The sequence below is a fragment of the Asparagus officinalis genome, chromosome 2 (assembly GCF_001876935.1).
Source record: "Asparagus officinalis chromosome 2, Aspof.V1, whole genome shotgun sequence".
Lineage (NCBI taxonomy): Eukaryota > Viridiplantae > Streptophyta > Magnoliopsida > Asparagales > Asparagaceae > Asparagus > Asparagus officinalis.
The window spans coordinates 83,405,525-83,419,141 of NC_033795.1; the positions used below are offsets into that span (position 1 = coordinate 83,405,525).

A 13,617-nucleotide genomic window follows, 5' to 3' on the forward strand; every position below is an offset into this window, starting at 1 on the left:
GGAGACTTCTTTCTAATCCCTCCATAGAAATTGCCTATATTAACCAATCCTTTTGTGAGTCCTTGTAATAAGATAGATACAACAGATATTTCATGCAATCTAATGTTATCTGAACAATGATAATAGTGTTAAAGCAAAAGTACATGCTCAGATATAGCACCCAATCTCGTTGTGAATAATTCTATTAACTTTTGAAGTGCTTTAAGTATATACTATAGATTTGAAAAATTGGCATGTCTATATATTAGTATGAAGCGGCATCAGTGTCTTGGTATTTCCTGGTGAGAAACTGTAATGATTTGGAGTTATGGTTTACCTTCATGTATAGATCTATGTCTGGTTCAGGGATTATTCCTTCTTGTTTCTCCCTTCTACTGACTTCCTTCATAATTTCTTTAAAAACCGAGAAGTTTGATGTCAAGATAACTTTTTCGATAGTCTAAAATAGTTTTCCATGGATATTATGACCTTACCTGCCCGACATCCAACACCTTGGAACCGTGCTGAGAAATCTAATGTCTCTCTTACCGTCATCTCAGGGATGTGCAAGTCATGTTGGCTTACATAACTTGATGTTTTCTCTGGAACAAACTCCTCAAATTTGAAGCCATTGTAACAAATTTCTCCTGTAGCCTATGGAAAGAAGTTTTTATTTGTCAAAGGTTACATATTTATACCATATGCTAATATGCATGAATTACCAAAGTGGTATGAAGATGAAAAGACTATAGAACACAAACATGGGTGATATGCTATGCTAACTAGGTAAGAAAATGCGAGACCAACATATTTTCCTGGAGAACCTGTCTTATTTGAACAGCCTCATAGATATATTCAGAAACATAGACAATCAAGTGCTGACTCTGTGAGAAATTAAAATTTGATGGGCAAAGTATGAGGTACAATGATAATCTATTGACATACCCATCACTCTTTACATATCAATCTATTTCAGCAAAGAAAACTTTAAAGTGTGTTTCCTTTTTATTTAGAAACTTTTGATTTTTTTATTTAATGAGCTAGAATTGATCATAGGTAGGAATGACAAAATTCATAGAGGGTGAGACTTAAAGAAATAAATGTATGGATAGAAGACCACTTCTATTGCTTCATAAGTACAAATATATGGTGATTGGTAAGTGTGAACCTTATTGAGTTTGTGGCTTTCAGGATTGCTCAAGTTAATCGGAGTTACAATCTTTGAGGAGCACTAGTCATGGCAAAGAGAAAGAAAACATATTTCTCCATCTCTATAAGTTATATGACTTTAAGATAAAAGAAAGGGAAGAAACCTTTAGAGACTTGTCTAATTTCCCTGCCAATGCCAGCAAAAATGTAGTTTTTCCACATCCTGGAGGTCCCAGTAGGAGAGTCATCCTGTAATACAGAGTCCAAGAAAACTTCATATTTGAAGACAAAACAAAAAACATGACTAATATCTTGCTTTTCAAGTATAGATAACTTAGAATATTGGTACAGGCCATCCGTAGAGTTGCTCATAGAAAGGCTTACGTTTCTTAGAAAATGAGCCTATGTTGTAATTTTTGAGTTTAAAAAGAAGAATCCTTAAAAACTTTCCTGGATGGCTTGATAATCCCACTTATATCTTTTAGGATGCTTATCTTCGTTCTTTCAGCTTTCAGTCCTGTTACCTTCGTGAGACCCTGTCCAATAAAAGAAGTTTTACCGTAGAAAAGTAATTTTCTCTAGTTTCACTACCAAAAGGAAAAACTATAAGAAAGGAATTCCCAGTGCCACAATTTTCAAACAATATATTGCTTGGGAGCACATCGTACCAGTAAAATGCCTTTGACAGAATTCCATAAAGTGGGTAGAGGCTTCCCTTGGACTACTTCACATTCTGCTTCCACACACAAATTCTTATATCGTACTTCTATCGTTGGCAATTTGACATTTACCCTGTAGAATACTCTCTTTTTTGAGACACACCAGATCCATTACTGAGGAAAAGATATTTATTACTGCACAATTTAGAATCATCTGGTATACAATTTCTTGGTTGTATGTATGCGCATACTTATTTTTGCATGTACGATATTTCTGCAGGTTTATATTTTGGATAGTGCATGTAATAGATTATAATATAGCGTACTATGTCGCTGTAGTTGACATTACAAGGAACTACAACTGACCTGTCTATCCTTCCTCTTAGTTTTTGTAACAGGCGGAGGTTGTCATTCTCAATGTGCTTGATGAGCTTCTCAACAAACAACCGCCTCTCTAGAGCTCCGAGCTTGGCAACATCAACTACCTTCTTCTCCTTTTGTTCTTCATCACCACTTACAGTTTGATCAAGAACCGATGTTCTCATCCTCCTTACTGTGGATAGCCTCTCAATTGCTGCCCACTTCAGCTCATACTCATCATCTCTGTCTCTTTCAGAGCCAAAGCTGGAAGTACTGTTTCTATTTCTTTTCTGGATTAAACCTGAGTGAATTCAAATATATTTTAGTCCGAGTGTTCAAAGTAATTTAAGAACATTGGCCAAAGTTAGTAGCATCTAGCAAAATGGTTACCTTCCTGAAGGAATTCGGCTTCATCCTTTCTTCTGGACATCTAATCCACATTCCTCAAAAAAATTAAGAGTATCAACTGCGAATGACCATGGTATATAATCTTGCCTTCCCCATCAAGATGAACATCATCAAAGAGACATAGGTCTCAGCGGCTGAGAGAAGTAAACACCACAATGGCTTCTGTAATGTGAGCCTAACTGCCTGAAGGACAAAGGCAACAATTGGAATGTTGCCCTGAAAGCTATCTAGTCCATTGATATTTCATCCATAAATTAGAAGCCTTGGTTGTCCCACAATCATCTCACCTAGAAGGCTCAATTTGGAAGTAGTAATAACAAAGCATAAGTAGTTACAATGCATTTGCGTCCACGTACATGAAATAGCTTGCATGTATAACTATACATATACATGCACTGCATATGCGTGCAAGCTTTAGCTATTCAAGAACCAATAGTTTCTTGCATCGCTCGCGTAAGTGCACATGTACCAAGTGGACATAGCCTAGTCACAATATGGAGTACCAAAAATGTTAAGACCCAAGAAAATGCTCAGTTACGAAAGCAGAAAAACTAAACCTCACGAAGTAGAATAAATTATAGCCGGGTAGGCCGACATGGACAAAGAATACTCCAAAAGTTAGCAAAGAATTTGAACAGTAATCGAACATGCCATGGACAGCAGTTTTGAAAGTAGCAAGTATGTCTATATGGATTGCCCTTAGGTTAGATGTAAGTTTTGAAAATGTTAATAGAATTATTTCAATTCATGCCAACTTCTGCTTTTCTTATCAGTAACGCTTGTGCTTGTACCATGCAATACGCCCACAGCATTTGTTTCCTTAGCGTTCATAGTACCGTTAGTCAATCTTTGCTTCTGAGCCACCTGAGATACCTACTGCTCATGGCATCCCTACCATGTGTAATCCGCACAGATGTCCAATCCATTATCTGAAAGCAAACACATTTCAAAACCCCCCCCCCCCCCCTGATCTTAGCAAAGTTAAGGTTGAGGGAACTACTATGTTTTGCCTTTATGTAGAACCCTGAGTTTCAATTTTCTTCTACCTTTAGCTACATTAATCTGTTTGCTGAGACTTTTTCTAATCCCTCCATAGAAAATTGCCTAATTAAAAAACCAATCCTTTTGTAGTCCCTTGCTAATAAGATTAGCATTACAACAATATTTCATGCCAATCTAATGTTATCCTGCAATCAATATAACTAAGTGTTAAACAAAAGTACATGCTCAGATATAGCACCCAATCTCGCTTGTTGAAAGAATCTCTATTAACTTTGAACTGCCTTATAACATCATACTATTAATAAAAATTGCAGTCTATATTATTTAGTATGGAAGCGCGATCAGTGCTTTGGTATTTCCTGTGAGAAACTGTAATGATTAGTTATGTTTACCTTCATGTATAAGCCATCTAAATGTCTTGCCGTTCAGGATATTCCTTCTTGTTCTCCCTTCTACTGACTTCCTTCATAATTTCTTTAAAAACGAGAAGTTTGATTCCAGATAACTTTTTCGATATCTAAAATATTTCATAGGATATTATTGACCTTACCTGCCGACATCCAACACCTTGGAACCTGAAACCTGAGAAAATCTAAGTCTCTCTTTATCGTCATCTCAGGAGTGCAAGTTCATGTGGCCTTACATAACTTTGAGCTTTTCTTGGAACAAACTCCTCAAAATTTGAAGCCATTGTTTTCTAACAAATTTCCCTGTAGCCTATGCGAAAAGTTTTTAATTGGGCTCAAAGCTACCAGTATTTAACCATAGCGCTAATATGCCATGAAATTACCCAAAGTGGCATAGAAGATGAAAAGACTATTAAACACAAACATGGGATATGCTATGCAAACTAGGTAACAGAAAATGCGAGGACAAACATATTTTCCCTGCGGAGAGGGGGGGGGGGGGGGGGGGGCGGGGACCTGTCTTATTGAACAGCCTCATAGATATATCAGAAACATAGACAATCAAGTGCTGACTCCCCCACCCCCCTCCTTCCTATGTGAGAAATTAAAATTGATGCGCAAAGTATGAGGTACAATGATAAATCTATTGACATACCCATCACTTTTTCTTTACATACAAAATCTATTTACAGCAAAGAAAACTTTAAAGTGTTTTCCTTTTATTTAGCAAACTTTTCATTTTTTTAGTTAATGAGCTAGAATTGATCAAGCTAGAAGACAAAATTCATAGAGGTGAGTGAGACTATAAAGAAATAACATGTATGATAGAGACACTTCTATTTGCCCTTCATAAGCTACAAATATATGGTGATGTAAAGTTGTGAAACCTTATTGAGTTTGCTTTCAGGTTGCTCAAGGTAATCGAGCTTACAATCTTTGAAGGCAGCACTATCATGGCAAAGAGAAAGAAAACATGATTTCTCCATCTTCTATAATTCATATGACTTAAAGAAAAGAAACGGAGAAACCTTTAGAGACCTTGTCTAATTCACCTCCGAATCCAGCAAAAAATGTAGTCTTTCCACATCCTGGAGGTCCCTAGTAGGAGAGTCATCCTGCCTAATAACAGAGCTCCAAGAAAACTTCATATTTGAGACAAAACAAAAAACAGCTCTAATATCTGCTTTTCAATTATAGAATAACTTAGTAATATGACAGCGCCATCCGTAGATTGCTCATAGAAAGCTTACGGCTTCTTAGCAAAATGCCCAGCCTATTTGTACATTTTGAGTTTTAAAAAAAAGGAATCCTTAAAAAACTTTCCTGCGACCATGGCTTGATAATCCCACTTATATCTTTTAGCGATGCTATATCTTCGTCTTTCAGCTTTTCATCCTGCTTACCTTCGTGAGACCCTGCTCCAATAAAAGAAGTTCTTACCGTAGAAAAGTAATTTTCTCTAGTTTCATCTACAAAAGCCGAAAACTATAAGAAACGAATTCCCAGATGCCACAATTTTCAAACAATCATATTGCTTGCGCAGCACATACGTACCAGTAAAATGAGCCTTGGACAGAATTCCATAAAGTGGTAGCAGGCTTCCTTGGCACTACTTCACATTCGCTCCACACACAAAGTCTATATATATCGTACTCTACGTTCAATTTGACGATTATACCTGCATTAGAATACTCTGCTTTTTTGAAAGACACCACCAGTCCATTTACTGAGGAAAAATATTTATTACTGCCACAATGTAGCAAATCATCTGGTATAACAATTTCTTCGGTTGTATGTATGCCCCCGCCAATACTTATTTTTGCATGCCACGATATTTTCTGCAGGTTTTATATTTATGCGCATAGTGCATGTAATAGATTATAAATATAGCTACTATAGTCGCTGTAGTTGACATTACAAGAACTTACAACTGACCTAGTCTATCCTCCTCCCTTAGTTTTGTAACAGGCGGGCAGTATGTCATCTTCTCAATCGCTGCCGTGCAATCGAGCTTCATCAACAAACAACCGCCTCTCTAGCAGCCTCCGAGCTTGCACATCAACTACCTTCTTCTACCTCTTGGTCTTCATCACCACTTACAGTTTGATCAAACACCTATCTCTATCTTCTCTTACTTGAGCCTCTCAATTGCTGCCCACTTCAGCTCATACTCATCATCTCTGTCTCTTTCAAGAGCCAAAGCTGCGAATGTCCTTTGCAGAAATTGAACTAAAGAGAACGAATCGATTACCATATCCTCCCTCTTTCGAGCCTCAAAGCTTAGGAAATTAGGTTGTTGTCTACGGATCGATGCCATTCCTCAAGTATAGAAGATGCTTATCCGTCTAGAAGAGAAGCTATATAAAAGCAAACTAAGCGAGCCTACTATGCTACTACGACTAAGGTTCCCATCACCTGCATATGGAAAAGACTTGTCTTCTATCAAAACTCTAATTTCACCCACATGTAGCAAAATTAGGGAGATATCTATAATAGGCGTATATGAGCCTAATATTCGAAGTTGCATGCGACCACCTCTACTCTTGTCAATCCCAATTTTTAGCTTATCTATATATATATATCTAATTTAGCATTGCGAATTAGCCTCCATTCTATTCTCGCGAAGGAAAAACAAGGAACCTGCGAAGCCTGCACTTTTAACTTGACAGATTACATTGTTTTTGCGTCAGGATTTATTCTCATACGACCCCTCAGGCAACTAAATGTCTGCTGATTACTGGTGTATCTATATATCTATATCTGAATATTACCCTCTCTCATTGACTTCGAAATGCTTGCAAAATCTTTCAGCGCTGTCGTTGCAGCTTCTACGCACCAGAATCGATCATTGAAAAGCGAAGTTTCCCATTTTGCTCGCCCTTAATTGGAACTCGTCAAACACTAGCATTTTGTCAAACCAATTCTGCGTATTCCTACAGTTCATGGGCTTGTTTCTTTCACTGAAAACTAATGCAGATGTTTGCCATCTCTGAAGGTTAGTATGCAAGGCATAGCAAGTCTCGCTAAATTGCTATGTTTACTTATCTTTGTCTTCTTGAATTCCTTACGCAACTTGCTTGCTTATACTCTTACATATGAAGTACCTCCTGCGTTAAATATTGATTGTTCTTTTGTGTTACTCTCTGTTGAGTTTGCTTACTCTTGGAAACGAAGTTTCATGTTACAGGAAGCTACCCAGTTTCTCTTTTTTACTTTTGTTTTTCTTCATCCGTTCACCTCATTTTATATTTCTATTGTTATTTGATTGATCGCTCGTACCACAGGAAAGTACTGATTATAGGCTTTTTGGATAAATCCCAATTTTCTCTGCACATGAATATTCTATCATAACTCTGAATTACCAATTCGACGTTGCAGTCGGTTTGTCAATCAAATCAAAACGAATTGTCACTGCTTTTATTTCGTCCTCCAAAATTTCCGAACTTCCCTATATTTTAATGGATCTATATTACCTATATAATCTTGTCATTTCTGTAAATCACATTCTCGTCATTAAATATCTCATTGGTTTATGGCCATATATTGCTAGTTTATGCTGGACTCTACCTCCATAATTTGACTATTTCAACTACAATACCAAGGTTGTCATCATTGCATACGAAACTAATTTATGCCATAATCTAAATTCTCTAATTTCTTTTGAACCTATAAACCCACAAACTTTTTTTTGTTGTTAGAGCAAAATCACTAATTGTATAGCGCATATAATATCTTATGTAATAACTAAAAAAAATTCATCATGAATATCAGTGGACTTTAACCCATAATTTTGGTCGTTTCTGATCAAATCACAAGTTGTTATTGCATGTAGAATATTTTATGCATATTTCTAAATTCTTTAATTTAATTTCTATGAACTATAACCTAATATTTTGGCCGCTTTCGACCAAGTCATTTGTTGTCATGTTGCATAGAAGTTTTTTGCGTACTCAAAAATTCTCAAGTTTTTGTGTATTATGACCCATAATTTTGGTTTTTCCGGTCAAATCGCAAATTATCAACCCATATTTAAATTTTTATTTGTATTCCCAAATTCCCTAATTTCTATGGGTTATAACTCATTATTTTGACCATTTTTGACAAATAAAAAGTCTTCATGCATCGAATATTTCAGCATACTTCCAACTTCCTAATTTTTGTGAATTATAACATACAATATTGGTTATTTTGTACCAACTCATAAGTTGTCTTCATGCATAGAATATTTTATGTCTACTTGCTTACCCAAAAATAAGTTTTATGTGCACTGAAAATTCCTAAATTTCAGTAGATTAACCCATGATTTTGGTCTTTTTTTAGCAAATCATAACTTGTCGCACATAGAATATTTTATGCATTACTCCAAATTTGCCAATTGTTGTGAACTATAACGCATAATTTAGACTGTTTTCAACCAAATTATAAGTTATCTCCTGCATAGTATATTTTTTGTGTACTCCAAAGTTCCCTAATTTCTATAGATTATAATTATAGTTATTTTCGGTTAACTTTTGATCAACCCACAAAATCATCTCACGATAACCATCTTACACATACTCTCTATAATTTTTTATATTTGTATGCGACTAGATTCCATGATTTTGATCCAAGGATGTTCTGAACATTTCTTTGATATTGTTTTCTCAATATAATAAAGCTGTTGGGGAAAAATTTTCAGTATTTGAGCTGTTTTTCTTTCTTTGTCAGCATTTTGCAAATTGTATATTGGAACTGGGCTTAGGCCGCTTCTTACAAATAGGCTTAATAGTGATAATTGCTTTTGCCACCAATCTTAACTGCGGATGCAATAACTTATGATATTCTTGCATCTCAATGTGCGACTTATTACTAAATTCTAAGTCCTATTCCTACTCAAAGTTTTAAGTTCCGCCCATTATTCTCCTGCGATCAATGCTATTGATATCGTCATATTCATTATTTCATGCAAACTTTCGGTTAAAAACGTGAGATTATTGATAAACTAATTACACTTTTCTCATAAAAGTAATTGCTTACATTGTCTTTCCTATTTGTTTCCAGCAAAAGTCGCAGAAAATATCTACTAGTATGTGATGATATATGAAGATCATTGCGGACCAGGCTTATAATGTTATAGGACTTTCTTCCAGTCTATGACTTTCTAATGGACCAGCTTCCGAGAGGTCAATGCTTTGACACTGCACCCATAGATTTTGTGGTGAAAACGTTTCTGTAGGGATAATCAGAGGTCAGGTTGAATCGCTACGGTATGCACTCCAGTTGTCTGACTATGCTCTTTCGTTGTTCCTGGATCGAATGTGATAAGAAAGCAGAGAAACCTAATGTAACTTTGTATATTATTTTGCTTTATCAGCAGCAATTTTAGTCATTCCTGTGGTGATATCTTTATTCTTCATGTTATGATGATCAGACACCTGCATTCTTTATGCTAGAATTTCAATTTTATACCCTTTTGTACTAGAGGATATCAGATAAGCTCCCATCCATATATAAATAACTAAACTCACCTTGGTAAAATTGGCGGATTCTCTATGAAATTTTTTGCTGCAAAAATTATGCCAAGTTTGCTCTCAACAGATGAAGATGTATATTGTCCAACATCCCATCGTTGCTGGGGATTGTAGTTATCTTATTCCTTCGTGTCGGTATCCCTGGTATTCCAGAAATGCCCTGGCAAAATAAGGAGCATTCTTCATTTAGGCAGTGTTTATTGGATGGCCAACTAATCGAGTCAAAGAAAATGAGCACTTTTCATTTAGGCGGTCTTTTAACAAGAGAGCAAATGAAAAGTGCTCCTTATTTGCATATATTGAATTTTCCCCCAAGTATTTGGGAAAAAAATCCTTTTCGAGTGCATAGAATATTTTTTAAAACTTGTCATCCTGCATAGAATAGTTTGTGTGCTCCAAAATTTCCGTATTTCTATGGACTATAATGATTTTAGTTGCTTTCGATAAAATCACAAATTACCGTCCTATTTTATGCGTACCCTGATTACTATGACGATAACCTGTAATTTTAATCATTTTCGACTAAATCACAAGTTGTCATCACTCATTAAATATTTTATGTGCTTCCAAATTCCTATTTTTTTGTTGACTATAAACCATGATTTTGGTCATTTTCGACTAAATCATAAATTATCACCCACATAGAGCATTTAATGCATACTCTAAATTTTTGGAATCCACGTGCATTATGACCCATGATTTTGGCTCTTTTAGATCAAATCAAATTGTCATTCCACATAGAATATTTTATGTGTAATCCAAAATTTTAGAACACTAGTTGTTGTTTGATATTGAATAGTTTACTCATACTTCTGGAATTCTCAAATCTCTGTGGAATATAATTATTGATTTTGGTCATTTTTATAAAACTACAATTCGCATTCTCACATATAGTATTTTATGCGCACTTCAAAATTCTATGAATTTCTATACAAATACATGTGCATTCTTCCAAATTCGTAAATTTCTATAAACTATAATTAATGATTTTGGCTATTTTCGACCAAATCACAAATTGTTGTCTCACATAGAATATTTAGTGCATACTATAAAATTTTGGAATTTATGTGGACTATAATCCATGATTTCAGTTGTTTTCAACCAAATCCTAAGTTGGTTTTCCATTTAGGGAATGTTTGGTTGGCTAAAAAAATAAGAAAATCAAAAAAATAAAACATATTTTCTATAATAGGTTCTTCTCTTGTGTTTGGTTCACTTCTTAAAAGTAAGAAATGAGATGAGATGAGATGAGTTATCATCATATTATTGGATGATGTGGGTGATATTTTAAGAAACAAATTTTATGACTTGTTTTGAGGTTGTTTGGTTGACTAAAAAAACAAGAAAATCAATTATAAGGAATCGATATTTTATAATAGGTTTTTTTCTTGTGTTTGGTTCATTCTTAAAACTAAGGAAAAAGATGAGATGAGATGAGTTGTCATTATATTATTGGATGATGTGACTCATTTAGGGAAACACATTTCATGTTTTTTTAAGGAAATGGATGGAAATTAAATTTTAATGAGATGAGATGAGTTATCACCATATTATCGGATGATGTGACTCATTTTTAAAGATGAGATGAGATGAGATAGATGATGTGACCCATTTCTTGTGTTTGGTTCATTTTTAAAAGTAAGAAAGGAGATGAGATGAGATGAGTTGTCACCATATTATTAGATAATGTGGGTGATTTTTAAGGATGGAAATGGATGGAAATCAACTTTTAATGGTTTCTAGGGTCCTATTTCCTTTTCTTTGATTTTAGGAAACCAACCAAACAAGCCCTTATATTACTTAATGCTACTCCAAAATTTCTAAATTTTATGGATTGTAATTCATGGTTATGCCCGTTTTTCACCAAATCATAAGTTGTCCAGTATAGAATATTTTATGCATACTCCAAGGTTTTCGAGTAACTGTGGACTATAACTCTGCATTTTTTACTTTTTCAACCAGACCTTAAATTTTTGTCTCACATGGAATATTTTTTGTGCTCTGAAAATTCCTAGTTTTCTTTAAACTATAACTCATGCTTTTGCCCCTTTGGACCAAATCAAAATTTATTATCACGCATAGAATATTTTATGTTACTTTAAAATTTTTAAATTTTTGTGGACAATGACACATAATTTTGGCTGTTTCAACCAAATCACAAGTTGTCATACTGGATAGAATATTTTATGCGTAGTGCGAAACTCCTGAATCTTTGTGGCCTAACTCATGATTTTTGGCGTTTTTGACTAAATAACAAATTTTCGTGACACATATAATATATTATGTTACTTTGAATTTCCCGAATTTTGGTGGATTTATAATCCATAATTTTGATTATTTTTGACCAAATCATAAATCATTGTTCTACTTAGACTATTTTACGCGTACCAAAATTCATGACTTTCTCTGTAGTGTACTCCATGATTGTGTCAAGTGATTATAAACCCATGCTTTTAAGCATTAACGACCAAATCACAACTTGTTGTTTCACATAAATATTTTATGCATACTATAAATTTCCTAAAAATTGTGTACTGTGACCTGTAATATTGGTCATTTTCAACCAAATTACTATTATCATCTCATCCGAAATATAATATTTTATGCATAGTACAAAATTCCTGAAACTTTGTGGACTATAGATCACGATTTTGACCATTTTCGACAAAAAATAAAAAAATTCGACGAACTTAGAGTTTATTATCTTTACTCCATAATTTATGAAATTTTGTGGACTATATAACCGATAAATTATTTTTCCATGTTGAGTATTTCATTTTTACTAAAAAAATTCATTAACTTCTAGAGGAATTTGTATAAAAGTGTAAGAAATTAGTTTTCTTGTATTTCTATAAAAATTTGTAGGAGAACTTTATAGAACTCAAAAAGTACTATTTTTCTTGTTTGTTGCTATTTCTTTGTTTGGTTCAAAACATGAAAATGAGTTCATAACTTTATAGAAAATTGGTTGTTTTCTTTTTCTTTTGTTTGGTTGGATAAAATTTTTTACGAAAAAGTGAAACTCATACAAGAATTTAAGCAATTTTAAATTTCTAGGCAATTTTAAATTTTAATGGAAAAATGGTATGGATGTACTTTATTACTATTTTAACATAAATGTCAGATTTCCTTGCAATTTCTGCTCATTTGGGGAGGGAGTTGATTTCTATAAAATAGTACACTTTTCCTACTTTATAGTGGAACCAAACACAGTTTATAAAAATCTACAGAAATCTATTATTCACAATAATGTCATTGTCAGGTGTTTTTCCAAAACCTTTCTATAAAATAGGTGAACCAAATAGTCCCTATAACCTATGATTGTCTCGTTTTTTACCAGATTGCAAGTTGTCATACAATATATAATATTTTATTCATACTCCAAAATTTCTAAATCTTTATGGACCAAGTTTCTCTCTCATGTAATATTGTATGTGTGCTCTAAAGCTTCTTAAACTTATGTGAACTATAACTCATGATTTTCGTCATTTTCGTCTAAGATGCAACTTGTTCTCCTGCATCAAATATTTTAAGTGTATTGAGTATTCATAAATTCCCAAATTTCTGTAGATTGTGGCCCATGATTTTGGCCGTTTTTAGCCAAATCACAATTTCCAGCTCACATAAAATATTTTATATGTTTTGGCCCATGATTTTGGCCGTTTTTAGCCAAATCACAATTTCCAGCTCACATAAAATATTTTATATGTTTTTCCTAAATTCCTAAATTTATTTGGATTGCCAATGATTTTGGTCATTTTCAAGCTAATCACAAATTGCCTACTTCTAAAAAAATTTTATGCTTATTACAAAATTTATGAACTTCTGTAGATTATAGCTCATGATTTTGGCCGTAATCAACCTAATCATAAATAATCATTCTACATAGAGTATTTCATCCGTATTTCAAAATTCCTATATTTTTGTGGACTATATAGCCAGTTTTTTACCAAATCATACCAAATCAGTTATCGTCTAGTATAGAATATTTTATACATACTAAAAAGTTTCTGACTATCTGTGAACTATATACGTAAGATTTTTGAACTGTTCTACCAAATTACAAGTTTTTAATCTCATATTAGAATATTTTATGTATGCTCCAAAACTTCCCAAACTTATATGAACTATAATCCATGATTT

The 13,617-nt window shown here is 33.8% G+C and overlaps 1 protein-coding gene across 1 annotated transcript in view; it reads right to left on the reverse strand.

Moving 5' to 3' along the window:
- LOC109831447 (pleiotropic drug resistance protein 3-like) overlaps window positions 1-6,281 on the reverse strand; it is a 14,587-nt gene extending 8,306 nt beyond the window's left edge. The window contains exons 1-11 of the mRNA XM_020398767.1: window positions 6,100-6,281; window positions 5,017-5,083; window positions 2,643-2,738; window positions 2,538-2,577; window positions 2,154-2,448; window positions 1,797-1,920; window positions 1,575-1,664; window positions 1,293-1,400; window positions 474-633; window positions 317-393; window positions 7-34 (exon numbers count right to left, since the gene is read on the reverse strand). Of these exons, the coding sequence (XP_020254356.1) occupies window positions 7-34; window positions 317-393; window positions 474-633; window positions 1,293-1,400; window positions 1,575-1,664; window positions 1,797-1,920; window positions 2,154-2,448; window positions 2,538-2,577; window positions 2,643-2,738; window positions 5,017-5,083; window positions 6,100-6,281 (1,267 nt within the window). The remainder of the gene's footprint in view (window positions 1-6; window positions 35-316; window positions 394-473; window positions 634-1,292; window positions 1,401-1,574; window positions 1,665-1,796; window positions 1,921-2,153; window positions 2,449-2,537; window positions 2,578-2,642; window positions 2,739-5,016; window positions 5,084-6,099) is intronic.